Source organism: Globicephala melas, chromosome 10 (genome assembly GCF_963455315.2).
Source record: "Globicephala melas chromosome 10, mGloMel1.2, whole genome shotgun sequence".
NCBI classification, from domain to species: domain Eukaryota; kingdom Metazoa; phylum Chordata; class Mammalia; order Artiodactyla; family Delphinidae; genus Globicephala; species Globicephala melas.
In genome coordinates, this window is record NC_083323.1 from 30223460 (window position 1) to 30237395 (window position 13936).

Sequence of the window (13936 nt, forward strand, 5' to 3'; positions counted from 1 at the left end):
TTCAGTGTTTCGGAGGGAATAGAAAGGATGGAAATGATTAGATAGAGAAGGAAAAGGAATTTAGCTACTGATTGGCTATTGGGGAGAGAGTGAGAAATCAGAGGCGCTTTTGAGCTTAAGTGGTCGATACTTTGACTGAAATAGGAAAGGATAGAACCGTGTTTCCTAAAATATTCTGTGAAACACTGGTTCCTAGAGATATTAATAGGTGCTCCATTGGCGGGGGTGGTGGGGGAGAAACAGTAGTTAAAAATAAGTTCAGGAAATGCTACATGTAATATTTCCCTCTTGTAGATTCACAAAATTGCATGGCTGTGCAAAGTCTGACTAAAGAAACCTATTTGCTATGCTGACCTTTTCACATCATAGCTGTTAATATATTGTGAATTAGCCTTCTCTAGGACACCAGTTTGGAAAAGTCTGGTCTAGAGGAATTTGGGGATTGGTAATAGGAATGGATTTTGAGGTTTTAGCTTGAGGTTAAAACTAAAAATTAAGTGATCATCAGGATTTTTGAGGTGAGTGAGAAATAAGGTCTGAAAGTATAGTTTTGTAGGTGAATTACATGCAAGCAAGAGACAAAACTGGAAAAGAAAATACTAATAACCGGTTGAAATCCTGAACCCAAGACTATTGAAGTGCACCTGGGTCCTTCAGATAAAGGCACAGCTTTTCAGTACCTCACATATATGCAGAGATCATGCTGACTCTGTAGAATCCACAGTAGGCAGACAAGGGGGAGTACAGATAGTGTTTGTAAGTACAAGTCTAGAGTTATAACTGTTGAGTGCTGGTGAGATAAGAGTAGAGGACCCCAGACTTTACTGGGATGGGTGTAGAGGCAGAAAGTGGATAGGGGAGCCAGTCAGAGAAACAGGAAGGGATGCTAAGAGAGATAGATATAAAACTAGAAAGTGCACGTGGAACGCGAGGGAGGAGTGTTTCACCGGATAGGCAGCCATTGGTGTAGATAAGAAAGGGATATCAGATCCTTGGGCCCAACTCCTCCATTTTACCCATGAAAAACTGCGAGCAAGGAAGGAGAGAGATTTGCTTAGGATTAAATGTTAGCACAGCAGAGTCAGGATTAAAATCTGGTTGCTTCTGTTACCTCTTTGTACTCTAGAGATGTCAAAAGGAAGAGACTGCTAATGATAATGTTGAGGTTATCTCCTCTCTTGGGAAGATGAGGATTGGCTGTCCCCCAAAGGGCCCTCACAGGATAGGGATTACATCCCTTAGTAGGTTTTTTTTTTTTTTTTTGAAAGAGCTTTTTTATTTTTTGTGGTACGCGGGCCTCTCACTGTTGTGGCCTCTCCCGTTGTGGAGTACAGGCTCCGGACTGTACGGGCCCAGCCACTCCGTGGCATGTGGGATCTTCCCGGACCGGGGCACAAACCTGTGTCCCCTGCATTGGCAGGCGGGCCCTCAACCACTGTGCCACCAGGGAAGCCCTCCCTTAGTAGGTTTACCATGATAAAGATTCTGAGACTTGCAGGCTCTGAAACTCAGTTCATCTACACTCTAATAATCGATTTTTTGGATCAGACTGTAATTATCAAAGCCTCATGAGATTGATATAAAAATCAGAATGTCAGTTTATTAATTTACAGTGGAAAAAAAAAAGTAACTGCCTTGGGAAACAGATTCTCAAGTCCTGGCTAACACATTCTCTTCCCCGTAGATTTTGCCACATGAGATGCCATATTATAATTAGAAGGTTGCTTGGTATGTCAGCAGAACAAGTGGTATAAGGTTTGGAATGTGTAATGGAGTCAGGCTTTTCTTACCCTCTCAAACACCAGTTACCTCATCTGGCAGTTGGGGTAATAATAGTACAATACCTTGTTCACAGGGTGTTGGAAGGATTAGGTAGAGTATACTGGGTATTGTTTAGCACAGTACCTGGAACAGGTATCCCATCAGTGTTATAGTTCTTCCCAGTTAGGATACAAATACTACTGGAACCTCATCGTGGCTTAGAATGCTCTGCTAAACACTGCTTGAATGAGAAAGGCCACGTTTTCTTTTGCTGTTCCAACAGCTGTCTTCTGCCTGTTCTTTCATGGTTGACCAGCCATTTCTGATTGTTAAATGCCCCCCCGCCCCAGTTAAGTTGAATGAACTCATTCAGTCTAGCTAATGTCTGATCTTGAGGACTGGGATCCATTTTAATCTTTTTAGTATGCTTGATGTGGATACTCTGCTCAATCGATTATATTAGGTTGAACCATATGAAATTGCTGATATTCTACTGGTTTTCACATAGAAAAATGGCAGTGTCATATGGCTTAATCTAATATACTGATTTTAAAATTTAATTCCTTCCAGGTGGTACCAGAGAAGCTAAGTCTCTTGATGAGTTCAGAAGACTTTCCTTTAAGTGCAAAGAGCTGTACCCGTATACTTCTCTTCCTGTGATCAGGTTCTGAGAAGGTTCGTCTGTTGTATGTCTGCTTGTGTCCTTTGTGTAGTATACTATTTTTCTTTTTCCTTTTTTTAAAAAAATTAATTATTTTTGGCTGCATTGGGTCTTCGTTGCTGCGCGCGGGCTTTCTCTGGTTGTGTTGAGCGGGGTCTGCTCTTTCTTGTGGTGCCCAGGCTTCTCATTGCGGTGGCTTCTCTTTGTTGTGGAACATGGGTTCTAGGCGCTTGGGCTTCAGTAGTTGTGGCACACGGGCTCAGTAGTTGTGGCTTGCGGGCTCTAGAGCGCAGGCTCAGTAGTTGTGGCGCACGTGCTTAGTTGCCCCGTGGTGTGTGGGATCTTCCCAGACCAGGGCTCGAACCCCTGTCCCTGCATTGGCAGGCGGATTCTTAACTGCTGCGCCACCAGGGAAGCCCTAGTATACTATTTTTCCTCTTCTCTTTACATTTACTCTCTTACTTGCTCAGGCTAGCATTGAACATATGAATGATTATTTGTAATTCCTTGACTGGTAGTTTACATGGTGTATTTTCTATTTAAGCTATTAAATCAGTGTTTGCTGCTCATTGTACATTCTGTGTATGATATCCTAGATCATGGCCATTAACTTTAAAATGTTCACAGTTTCGGGGCTTCCCTAGTGGCGCAGTGGTTGAGAGTCCGCCTGCCGATGCAGGGGACACAGGTTTGTGCCCCGGTCCGGGAGGATCCCACATGCCGCGGAGCGGCTGGGCCCGTGAGCCATGGCCGCTGAGCCTGCGCGTCCGGAGCCTGTGCTCCGCAATGGGAGAGGCCACATAAGGATACTGTGGGTCAGTACCAAATTTGGCAAATTCTTCCATTGCACTAGAATTTCAATGTAATGCTGATAGATCAAAGTCAGAATGTCTGATAATTGAAGGCAAATACGTCACCTTTATAATGCTCAACTAACATCCACAGGATTTAGGAAAGAAAATAATCTGTAGGCTACTCTGACAAATTAGCTAATTTCCCCTAGTGTTTTCTGGTTCTTGTCCATTTACAATATGTGAATTCTAAATGGTTATAATCGTTGGATAGATATAGCTCTGTATTTCCGCCCTGAATATTGTGCCACAAAGAGTTTTCCAGGTTGCTGTTTAGTTTTCTTTCTTTCTTTTTTTTTTTTTTTTTGCGGTACGCGGGCCTCTCACTGCTGTGGCCTCTCCCATTGCAGAGCACAGGCTCCGGACGCGCAGGCCCAGCAGCCATGGCTCACAGGCCCAGCCGCCTCGCGGCATGTGGGATCTTCTTGGACCGGGGCATGAACGCCTGTCCCCTGCATCAGCAGGCAGACTCCCAACCACTGCACCACCAGGGAAGCCCGCTGTTTAGTTTTCTTAATCATTATTTTTAAGTTTTGAAGAACCTTCAACAATTAATCATCTAATTTTAATTGTGGGAAGAAAACCTTTTTTCTGTCTCTGGGGTGTCACTCGACTATCCTTTTCTAAAGTAGATCAATCTAGTTTGTAGATCAACTGTTAGAAAATTCTGGATGTGATCCAGGCCTCTTGCTTTTTAATTCTTAAATGCTGTTAGGTGTCATTATATATAAGGACATCACATTCAAATATTGAATTTGATGTCTTCACTTACTTAACGAGTATGTATTATGTGCCTTCTATATCAGTAGACTGACTTAAGTATTATACAGTGTTCACTGCACATGACAGTTTATTGGAAACTAAAAATGTGTTACCGCTAATATAACAAATAGCTATGGTTTATTAAGTACTTACTATTAAGTGCCAGGCTCTAAGACATTGGGATGATTTCTAAGATATTTCATGTATTAATTCATTAAAACCTCTTCAGAATTATGAAGTAAATGGTGTTATCCCCATTTCACAAATGAGGAAGCTAAAACACCAGGTAAATTGCCGAAGGTCACCCAGCAAGTACAGAAAAGTGCTGAAATGAAATCTAAGAAGTTGTGGACCTACCATCACTGTAGTCATGATTCCCTGGTGGGCCAGGCATCCTCTTGAGTGCTGAAATAATCTCTGCTTCTCTGGAACTGACAGTTTCATTTGCCAGCACCTGAGACAGGCCTTACTTAAAGGACCAGTATCTTCAATGCATTGCCACATGTTTTCCAGTTCAGTTCAATTACCCTGTATTGAGCCATTTTTGTGGGAAGGTGTTGTAGCTGTAGGTGGTCACTAGGAGATTCAGAAATGAGCAAGACCAACCTGTCCTCAGAGCTTACATTTTAATCAGGAAGAAAGTCATGTACACAAGTAATTGTAGTACATATTGAATGTTATAGTGGCTCAAAAACTACAGAAGCAGAGAGAAGTAGACCAGTAATTCCATGTCATGGTGTTGAAGAAGGGAGGGCATGTTAACTGTTCCTTGAAGGAGAAGTTAGTAGAAAGGCAAAGGGAATAAGCCAGCTTTCATTAGGAAAAATGACGCTAGGAGATTATTTGAAACTTGTCCAAAGAAAAAGAAGGTGGGGAACCTGAGAGTGATACTGAAACAAATGATGAGAGGAGTGGTGCTGATTTGGTACATGGCACCATGCTGAAGCCATCAATATCCACATTTCTTCTACTGAAGACCTCTACAGAGGGGAGATGCTTATAGGCTAGATGCTGCCCAGTGTCTTATCACCATCTTAAAAGTACTCCTTCCTTTTGATCTCCTTCCTGGTTCCTTCATTTTACTTTTTGCAAGTGCTGTGAAAGTGTTCTGACCTTTTCAAAGGGTGATGCAAGTCTCTCATTAGTTTCGGAAGATGATTTATAAGAGTTTATAAGAAGATTTATAAATCATTTGTATTAAGAAATTATCATAAAGAAATAGGAAGTCAGGAGCTTTTGAAATCTGCATGTTTTCTCCCAAGTACTATATTAATATTAACCTGAAGTTTTGGGGTGTGGGGTTGTTTGTTTGTTTTTAATGTGTGTGCCTGATTTTTAAATAGTCTGTGAGAGGAGCTTGAGGATTCTAATTGCTTTGATCTTCCACAATTTAGATGGACTCTTACCCGTTTTTATTCTAGTGAACAGTTAAGCAATTTATTAGCCTCTGTAAGAGCTATGAAAGGAACACAAGTTGTGGCTACTCCCTCAGAAAGCTTAAGTTGTATTTAAGAAGAGAAGATAAACTTTTAAGAAACCTTCCAAGGGTATAAGTAGATAGTGTTTTTATCATGGGATCATCTCTTTCCTGTGCTGCCTCCTTATTCTCTTGTGCTTAGGTATGTCAAACTATCACTCACACGTCTGTTTTCAGCCCTTTCATCACCTCTCCCTACCCTGCCTCAATCTAGGTGTGTCCTAGACAGTGAAGCCTTTCTCAAAGCCACATCCGCATTAACACTCGTTGCTTTGTGTGCTCACCCAACCTTTCCTGATGCTCTCTACAACACTTAATTGTGTTTGCTTGTATACTTGTCTTTCTTCCTCATTTAGGCCGCAGACTCCTTGAAGAAAGAGACTTGGATGTAGGGCTTACTCAGATATGTTTGGAACTGATAGGAACTTCAGAGAAAACAACAGATATGGGGAGATAAGTGTAATAATATTGGTGATTGAGTTAGATTTGCTGCAAGATACTCAGATGTTCATGTCTGTTAACAGTTGAAAACATTGGCCTGGAGCTTGATCAGGTCCTTAGATATAGGTCATGATGTGATATCAGCTGCTCAGAGGCCTGTGGATAGATCCCTGGGTGATAACCTCATTTAGGGTATGGTAAAGATTTAAAAAGCCAGGAAATATGTGGGCTGAGGCGTATTGCTTAGAGACTTGGGAGAACTAAGTAAGAAATACAATGGATAGGAGGGAGGAGTACTGTCAAATGACACAAAATATATAGGAGGCTGAGGACTGAGAAGAAGCCTGAGATTATTAATCACCACAAGCAGCCAACCCGGGAGTGGGAGGATGGATCAAGGTGAGAGCAGGTGATCAGGAAGAAGCATTGAGGATAGACCGTATAAGAGGTGGTAAAAGGAAGGGAAAAAAGGGTATCTTGTTTGCCTAACAAAATCCAGGAGACGACTGTTTTGGGTGGGAGGAGGAGAGAATGGTCTTTTATGGGGTCGAATGTATCTGAATATTGAAGTTGAAGGAACCAGTACAAAGTAGTGGCCATGGCTTGCAGTGGCTGTCAAGGAAATAAGGAAGTATGGTCTTGGAGTAGACTTGAGTAGCCTGGAGAGGCAAGAGTTGGAGTAATTTAGGAGACTCCAAATAGAAAAAGGAACATGCTAGGAAGTTAGAGATGTGTCAGTGGATCATATGTTACTGAGAAAAACAAGTTTCTAATGGAACTTAAAATTTTAACTGGCATCGCTCAGCCAGATGGTATGTCTCTTCAAGGGTAGCTAATTAACCAGATGAGTGTAGTATGAGAATAAAAGAGCAAGGGAAGACGGAAGAGCAAAACTGGAGTCTCTGACCATTGCGAAGTAGCTTTCTTAGGGAGGCAAGTATGATCAGAAAGGGTCTTGACTGCCTTTGAGCCTGGAGGTCAGGATATATATACAAGATTCCTTATAGGTGAAGAGAAATAGAAGTTGCACCAGAGAGGAAGTCTTGAAAATAGAACAATGCCAGGTGATAATGACTGTTAATGTGTAGCTCTACCCTTGAATAGCAGTCACAGAGTACAAATCAAAGTCTTGGAATGAAGGTCAGGAACTGTGTGAAACCAGAGAGTTTGAAGGATCATCAACATGATGTGATCGAGTGGTTATGGCTCAACACATCCTCTAATGTCCATATTCTTTGCCCTTTGGTGAGTTAACTGTAAATCAGGTTCTTGCCTAACATCCTCTTAAAATATAGCTTACCTTGTTTTTCAGCCAGATTTTTTGAATGTGTTGCAAAAGTGAGTATTGATTTACTGGGCTGTTCTTTAGTAACCATGGCTGGAAATTGCAAAAGACCATCAACTAATCAAACGGTATAAAGAAAAAGGAGATAAAGGAATGGAAAAGGGTCTTCTGCCCTTAGTTCTGTGTTCCTTCAGTTGTTTAAATATTGGAATAAATAATCCTTGAAATCTAGAGTTTTTAATTAAGAAGACAGAAAGCTCATGTTAAATTTATAGATAAGAGTTATGCTTCTCTAAATATTGCCAACTTTATTTTTGTGAGCTTGTTCAGTGACATAATGAGCATCCTGTTTCCTTAAGCATTTAAGTGTAGGTTCTTGTGAACTGACAGGATAGAAGCTCTTAAGAATTGAGTAGGCTGATAGAGCAGCTGGTGTGACATTCAAGTGTTCATATTGCCTTCTAGCTCCTGAACAGAAGGAAAAAAACACTGTTTTAATTTAGAAATCTTTCTTGACTATAGCTGAAATTCTCAAAACCAGTGAGACTAGAAAATGAGAGAACATTTCGTTCTCATATTTAACTGTAGATAGAATATGTTCTTATATTTGTTGGTAAGCAGCACTGGATTATATAAAATTACTTCTGAGCTTTTCAAAGGCCTTTCTTGCGCATGGAAACGATTATTGTTAGGATGAAAGTTCTTAAAACGCCTAAATAGAACAATAGGACAGGAGAAAACAAAGGACAGTTTATTTCTGGGAGAGAGCAGGAGAAAGGTAGATATCTGAATTGTAGTTCTCTGTTAAATTTGTTAAAATTTAAGATTTTTAGGTGTTTAACTTTACATATGTTCAAAATAAAGCAATGTGTCTTCACGTTTCTTTGAATGAAGGAAATTATTTGCAGTATTTGTATAATACATCAATATACTTGGTATTAAAAATAAAAGCAAAGTAACAGCGTGTTTTTAGAATATGGTGTGCTTTCAGTTATTCATGCAAATTAAGAATAGCATAACAAAGAACCATGAGTAATTTGCTTATATTGTTGTTGGGAAATTTTGGATTAAGGTGATAATCCAACAGTTTGTTCCTTAGTCAGATTTCAGGGCATACTTATTATCTATAATAGTGGTTCTCCAGACCAGCAGCATCAGTTATCACCGTCACCTGAGAAGTTTTTCGAAATGTAAATTCTTGCGTCCTGCCCTGCATCTACTGAATTGCTGGGGATCAGAGATCACCAGCAGTCTGTGTATTAAAGAGCCCTTCAAGTGATTCTCATGCAGACTGAGGTTTGAGAACCAGTCATTCCTAGTTAGGACAACCTTTCCAGAGACACGGGCATCATCAGTGTTGGGAACAAGATGAGTCCAACTGATTTGACCATAAAGCAAAAATGTCTATAGTGAACTTCAAGTAATCTGTGTTTGAGATCATTCACATTAAAATTTTATCATATTTTATGCTTATTAAGTACTCTGGCATAAACAAATAATCTGTGCTGGAAATGACAGTTATCAGAAGAGTAATTGTCTTACAGCCCCAGGGAGGGGGATGAATCACCAGTTTCTGAATCACCAGAACAGTAAAGAAACTGTTCTGCTTTGGGCTGGCATATTTCTTTATAAACTAAAGACTGTGGGGGAAAAGGAGCTGTCCTGGGGGCTAGGATAAGGAAACTGGGTGTTTTTTTTCACACTTTTACTAAGCCAGACTGCTATCGTGTGGTTTCATCATTTTAATTGAATAGTGAAATTATGAGATAGGAGAGAAACAAAAAAAAATGAACCTTGTAAATGCACATGCAAATAAACTGATCTCATGCTCACTAACTAAAAACAGATGGAAACAGTTATGGTCAGGATTACAGTGCCACCCAATCCCTCTCCACTGACTCCCTTGACAATTTCAAGATGAAGAAGCAGTGAAAAATGAGAACAAGCAACCAGAGGTGGCACTGTGGTGGGAACAAGAGTCAACATCAGAGAAATTGAGGCAACAGTACATTTCAAGAGTGAGGTAGTGATTAACAGTAGCAAAGGTTGCCAGTAGGTCAGATAAGAGGGACTAGCTGTGTCTTTAGATTTAGGAACAAGAGAGGTCAGTGGTCACCTTGAAGAGTAGTTTTGGTGCAGCCCAGAAGCCGCTGGTTTGAAATGGGGTGATCTGTGAGTAGGAGATAAAATAGAAATGGCAAATTTAAGAGAGGGTGATAGCTAGATGTGGGATGGAGGATTTTCTTACCAATCTGCCTTTACAGGTAAGATTTTTATATCTTAATTCTTTAGATCTTATTGCTAACTTTATTACCATATTGATTTGGCATAATTTTAAGTTAACATGAGTAATCCTAACAAATTATGTCTCATATAAATATATCATTTATTCTAGGCTTTATGAAGTATTGAAACTCAGCATTGTTGCTTTGCGTAGCCTTGAGAGTCTAGGACCCAGTTAAGAACCACTGCCATGTTGCAGTCATTATATAATTTATTTGGAAATCTGAATTACCTTTAACTTAACATTGTCTGAAAGAATTTAAAGGAAAGTTTGTATATTTGCATACCAAAGTGGTTTGAAAACTCCTTGAAGGCTATGACTTTCTCTTAACAAACTAAACACCTAGCATATTATTTTAAACATAGCATTAGGAGTTATGTTTTGCTCTGCTGTTTGAATTGTCATTGATTACTAATGTAAAACCTGTTTTTCAAATTGATTTTTAGCTAAGGTTCAAACAGGAATGTTTCCATTCAATAAACATTGAGCACCTACTATATTCCTCACAGTGCTGGGGTTAAAAATAAATGGCACAAATCCTGCCTTGAGTTCACAGTTCATTGGGGAAGACAGAGAGGTAAACAGATCATTGCAGCTGTCTGTTAACGAAATTGAATTATTTGTAGTTAGGTGGATGGACCTAGAATTTCATGCAGAGTGAAGTAAGTCAGAAAGAGAAAAACAAGTACCGTATGCTAACACATATATATGGAATCTAAAAAAAAAAAAATGGTTCTGATGAACCTAGGGGCAGGACAGGAATAAAGACACAGACGTATAGAATGGACTTGAGGACACGGGGAGAGGGGAAGGGTAAGCTGGGATGAAGTGAGAGTGTGGCATGGACTTATAAATACTACCAAATGTAAAATAACTAGTGGGAAGCAGCCGCATAGCACAGGGAGATCAGCCTGGTGCTTTGCAACCACCTAGAGGGGTGGGATAGGGAGGGTGGGAGGGAGACACAAGAGGGAGGAGATATGGGGATATATGTATACGTATAGCTGATTCACTTTGTTATACAGCAGCAACTAACACAACACTGTAAAGCAATTATACTCCAATAAAGATGTTAAAAAAACAAAAAGCTGTAATAGAAGAACAAGTTAGTTCCTCCATTATTCTAATCTACTTGCTTCCCACCCTGAGAGATTTGCTAAAGTGGTCATTCTGAATTTATCACTGGCAGCATCTGTAACTTGCCCTTGAAAGTATTGTACTTTGTCTCTGAAAGAATCTAGTGGATAAGTAACTTACTGAGGGGAGTGGGAGTAATTTTTGCCAACACAGACACAGCCATGGTATTCATGAATTTTTTTGAGACTAATAAATCAGGTGTTGTAGTCTGTGCTTATTTTCCTGCTTAACCGTTCTATGAAACAAATCCTGTTTGGTGAATTTAATCTTATGTAGATGTATCGTTCTTTACTCACCTGATGTAAATTACTTTTCTAAACAAGCTTTATATGCTCTTTTATGCAAGCCAAGCGTGTATGTTTTCTTTAAGCCCCTTAAAACTTGATTAATGCAAGTTCAGAGTAACATTAAAATTAAGTAATCCCTTGGTTCTTCAGAGTGTTTTAATGGAATAATTTGAATATAACAAAATTTGGTAAAAGAAACTTCCCACCACTCACGATCTTGAGGTGTCTACTCTTTGATATGTATGATATTAGACCATCTGCTCTTTCCTCCATTACAGTCAAATATTACATGCTAGTACTTATATATTCAGTAATTTACATTACATTTTTGTCATTTCTTATTAAAATTGCTTTAATATTTTAAAGACTAAATTTTAGGGTATGAGTTAGGTATAAGATTTTTTTTCCTGCAGAGGGTGACTGTAAGGGAGTTGAAAGAGCATAGTACCTCTTGCTTAAGATATGAAGATCAGAGATAAATAAGGCATGTTTTTTGTCTTTAAATAAATGTTCAGTATAACAGGCCTAAATTTAGGCATAGTTTTACAGTCCAGACTCCCTCAGGGAACATTTAAGGTGGCGAGTTTCAGGTTTTTCACTGACTGAGAGTTACTGCTAGTATCTGGTGGGGCTGGATTTCTTAATTTATGAGCTGGTGCTCACTGTCAGTAACATGCCGATAGCAGCTACAGTGAGAAACAGCTATAAAGATGTTATCCCTCTTCTCACAGCTACTTGTCTACAGAGGAATTTGAATTAATTTTTATGTTTAAAAAAAAAAGCTAAGAAAACGGAGGTTTTGTGAGTGTTCTTTTTTGAAAGGCTGCAGTCAAAAACTTTTACCCTTTGTCAATCAAATGGTGTGTCTAATAGCTAGGGTGTCAGCACCCATTTCGAAGTACAATGCCAGTTATTTCCCCTTAGTAGCCTCCTTAAAACCTGTATGTTGTTACGATTTATCCCATGATTTAAATTTTGATCTCTTACTCTTCTTTTTAATGATTTTTGTGAGCATTTAATGCTTGCTCTCTTTTATTCTTTTTGGAAGTAGCTGATGATGAGTGTTTGGTTTCAACTGGTGTAAAATGAACAATTGGATTTGATCTTCAACATCCCTTTCAGCTGTTAAAAGTCTATGATTTTTTTCCTTTGTAATCATTTTTCAGCAGAATGCTGGCTTTTTAAAATTTGTATATTGTTGGTATTTTACTTTGATTTAGAAACTTTTACAGTTTTTCTAAGTGAATGAAAATAAGCTGTCTTTATCTTTAGAGGATTTTCCCCCCAAACCCCAGATCCATAATTTGTGTTCCCATAGAACCAGTCATGGACTAAGAACCTTTGTAAATACTATTTTTTTATTTTTAAACATTTACTGAGACATGTAATAGGCCTAGTAAATAGAAATTTGACTTAACAGTTAAATTATTTCAATATATGAATGAAAATTTGAAGATATTTTATTTTACCTTAAGAGAACTGTTTGAATTTTCTTGGGAAAGAATGTATGAAATCAGAAGTAACTTAATGTACTGAAGTAGTTACTGAATCTCTAAACATTAGAAAATTAAAGAGTAAGGTTTAGGACTATAACTTTTTCTGCTGGTTTTGAAATTTCATCCCAAATTGGGAGTGATTTGAAAAAAGTCAAGATTACTTAGGAATCTTTAGTTGACTCAAAGGACACTTTAAGAGATTAATGAAAGTTTAAATAAAAGGATTGGTTTCTAACAGATAAATTACTTTTGATTTATAACCAGTTTGTGTAAATTCAGGGTTGAAATTAATCAAACGTCTTTCCTAAGCTTATGAACACAATTAACAGATCTTCAAATTAGATGGTATGTTTCATACACTATATTAAAAGAAAAAAAGAATAAGTTTTCTTGTCTGGGGTATGTTCTCTTTGAAGTAATCTTCCCTAAAAGGAATCTTGATTTTTTAAAAGCTGAACAGTTTAAGATCAATGGGGAATGGAGTGCTGGACAGGAAGTTGTGTACATGTATAAAGCATGCTTATTGCATCAGGACTTATGGTGTTACCTTTTGAATCAGGAATGGATTTTTAAAGACTAGAGTCATCACCAAAAGGGCATGGGCTGTCTTCAAGTATTGAACTCTCTTCCATACATTCTTTTAGTATAGCTCTATCAACTCCAAGCGTAGGGAGTCTAAATGACCGAGGGACCCTTTATTGGTCAGGGTTCTCCAGGGAAAAAGAACCAATAAGAAATCTATCCATATAGTGATATATTATGAGGAATTTGCTCAGGCAGTTACAGAGACTGAGAAGTCCCACTGTCTGCCATCTACAAACTAAAGACCCAGGAAAGCTGGTGTTTTAGATCAGTCTGAAGTCCAGAGAACCAGGGAAGTCAGTGGGTAATTCCCAGTCTGAGGGCAGGGGAAGACTGGACAGTTAGGCAGGGAGGGGTGGGTACGACTTACCATTTCTTCACTATGTTTTATTTGGGCCCTCATTGGATTTGATGATGCCCACCCACATTGTGAAGGGCAATCTGCTTTACTTAGTCTACCCATTCAAATGCTAATCTCATCCAGAAACACCCCTGTAAGCACACCCAGAAATAATGTTTAGCCAAATATCTGAGCATCTTGTGATCTAGTCAAGTTGACATAAAATTAACTGTTATAGATCCATTCCAGTTTGAGATACCTTGTAACTAAGTTCTGCCTCAGCCAAAGATCTACCTCTCCGTAACTTTCTTTCATTTCATTCTAGTTGTGCCCTCCACTACTCCACAGAATATATCTAGTCACTATTCTACACTAAAATTTCAAATGTTTTATGCTATCACTTATATGTGGCATCTAAAATGCAACACAAATGAACGTATCTATGAAACAGACAGACTCACAGACATAGCAAACAGGCTTGTGGTTGCCAGGGGGGAGGCGGGTGGGGGAGGGAAGGATGGGAAGTTTGGGATTAGCAGATGCAAACTATTATGTATAGTACGGGTAAACAA

The 13936-nt window shown here is 39.0% G+C and overlaps 2 protein-coding genes across 4 annotated transcripts in view; both read left to right on the forward strand.

The window, feature by feature from the left end:
- Positions 1 to 3697, forward strand: part of LOC138842842 (transmembrane protein 121B-like) — a 42165-nt gene extending 38468 nt beyond the window's left edge. Inside the window, exons 2-3 of the mRNA XM_070046474.1 lie at positions 2332 to 2436; positions 3624 to 3697. Of these exons, the coding sequence (XP_069902575.1) occupies positions 2332 to 2350 (19 nt within the window). The 3' untranslated portion in view covers positions 2351 to 2436; positions 3624 to 3697. The remainder of the gene's footprint in view (positions 1 to 2331; positions 2437 to 3623) is intronic.
- Positions 1 to 13936, forward strand: part of ATP2B1 (ATPase plasma membrane Ca2+ transporting 1) — a 131772-nt gene that overhangs the window by 37495 nt on the left and 80341 nt on the right. The gene's annotated exons all lie outside the window — the stretch shown is intronic.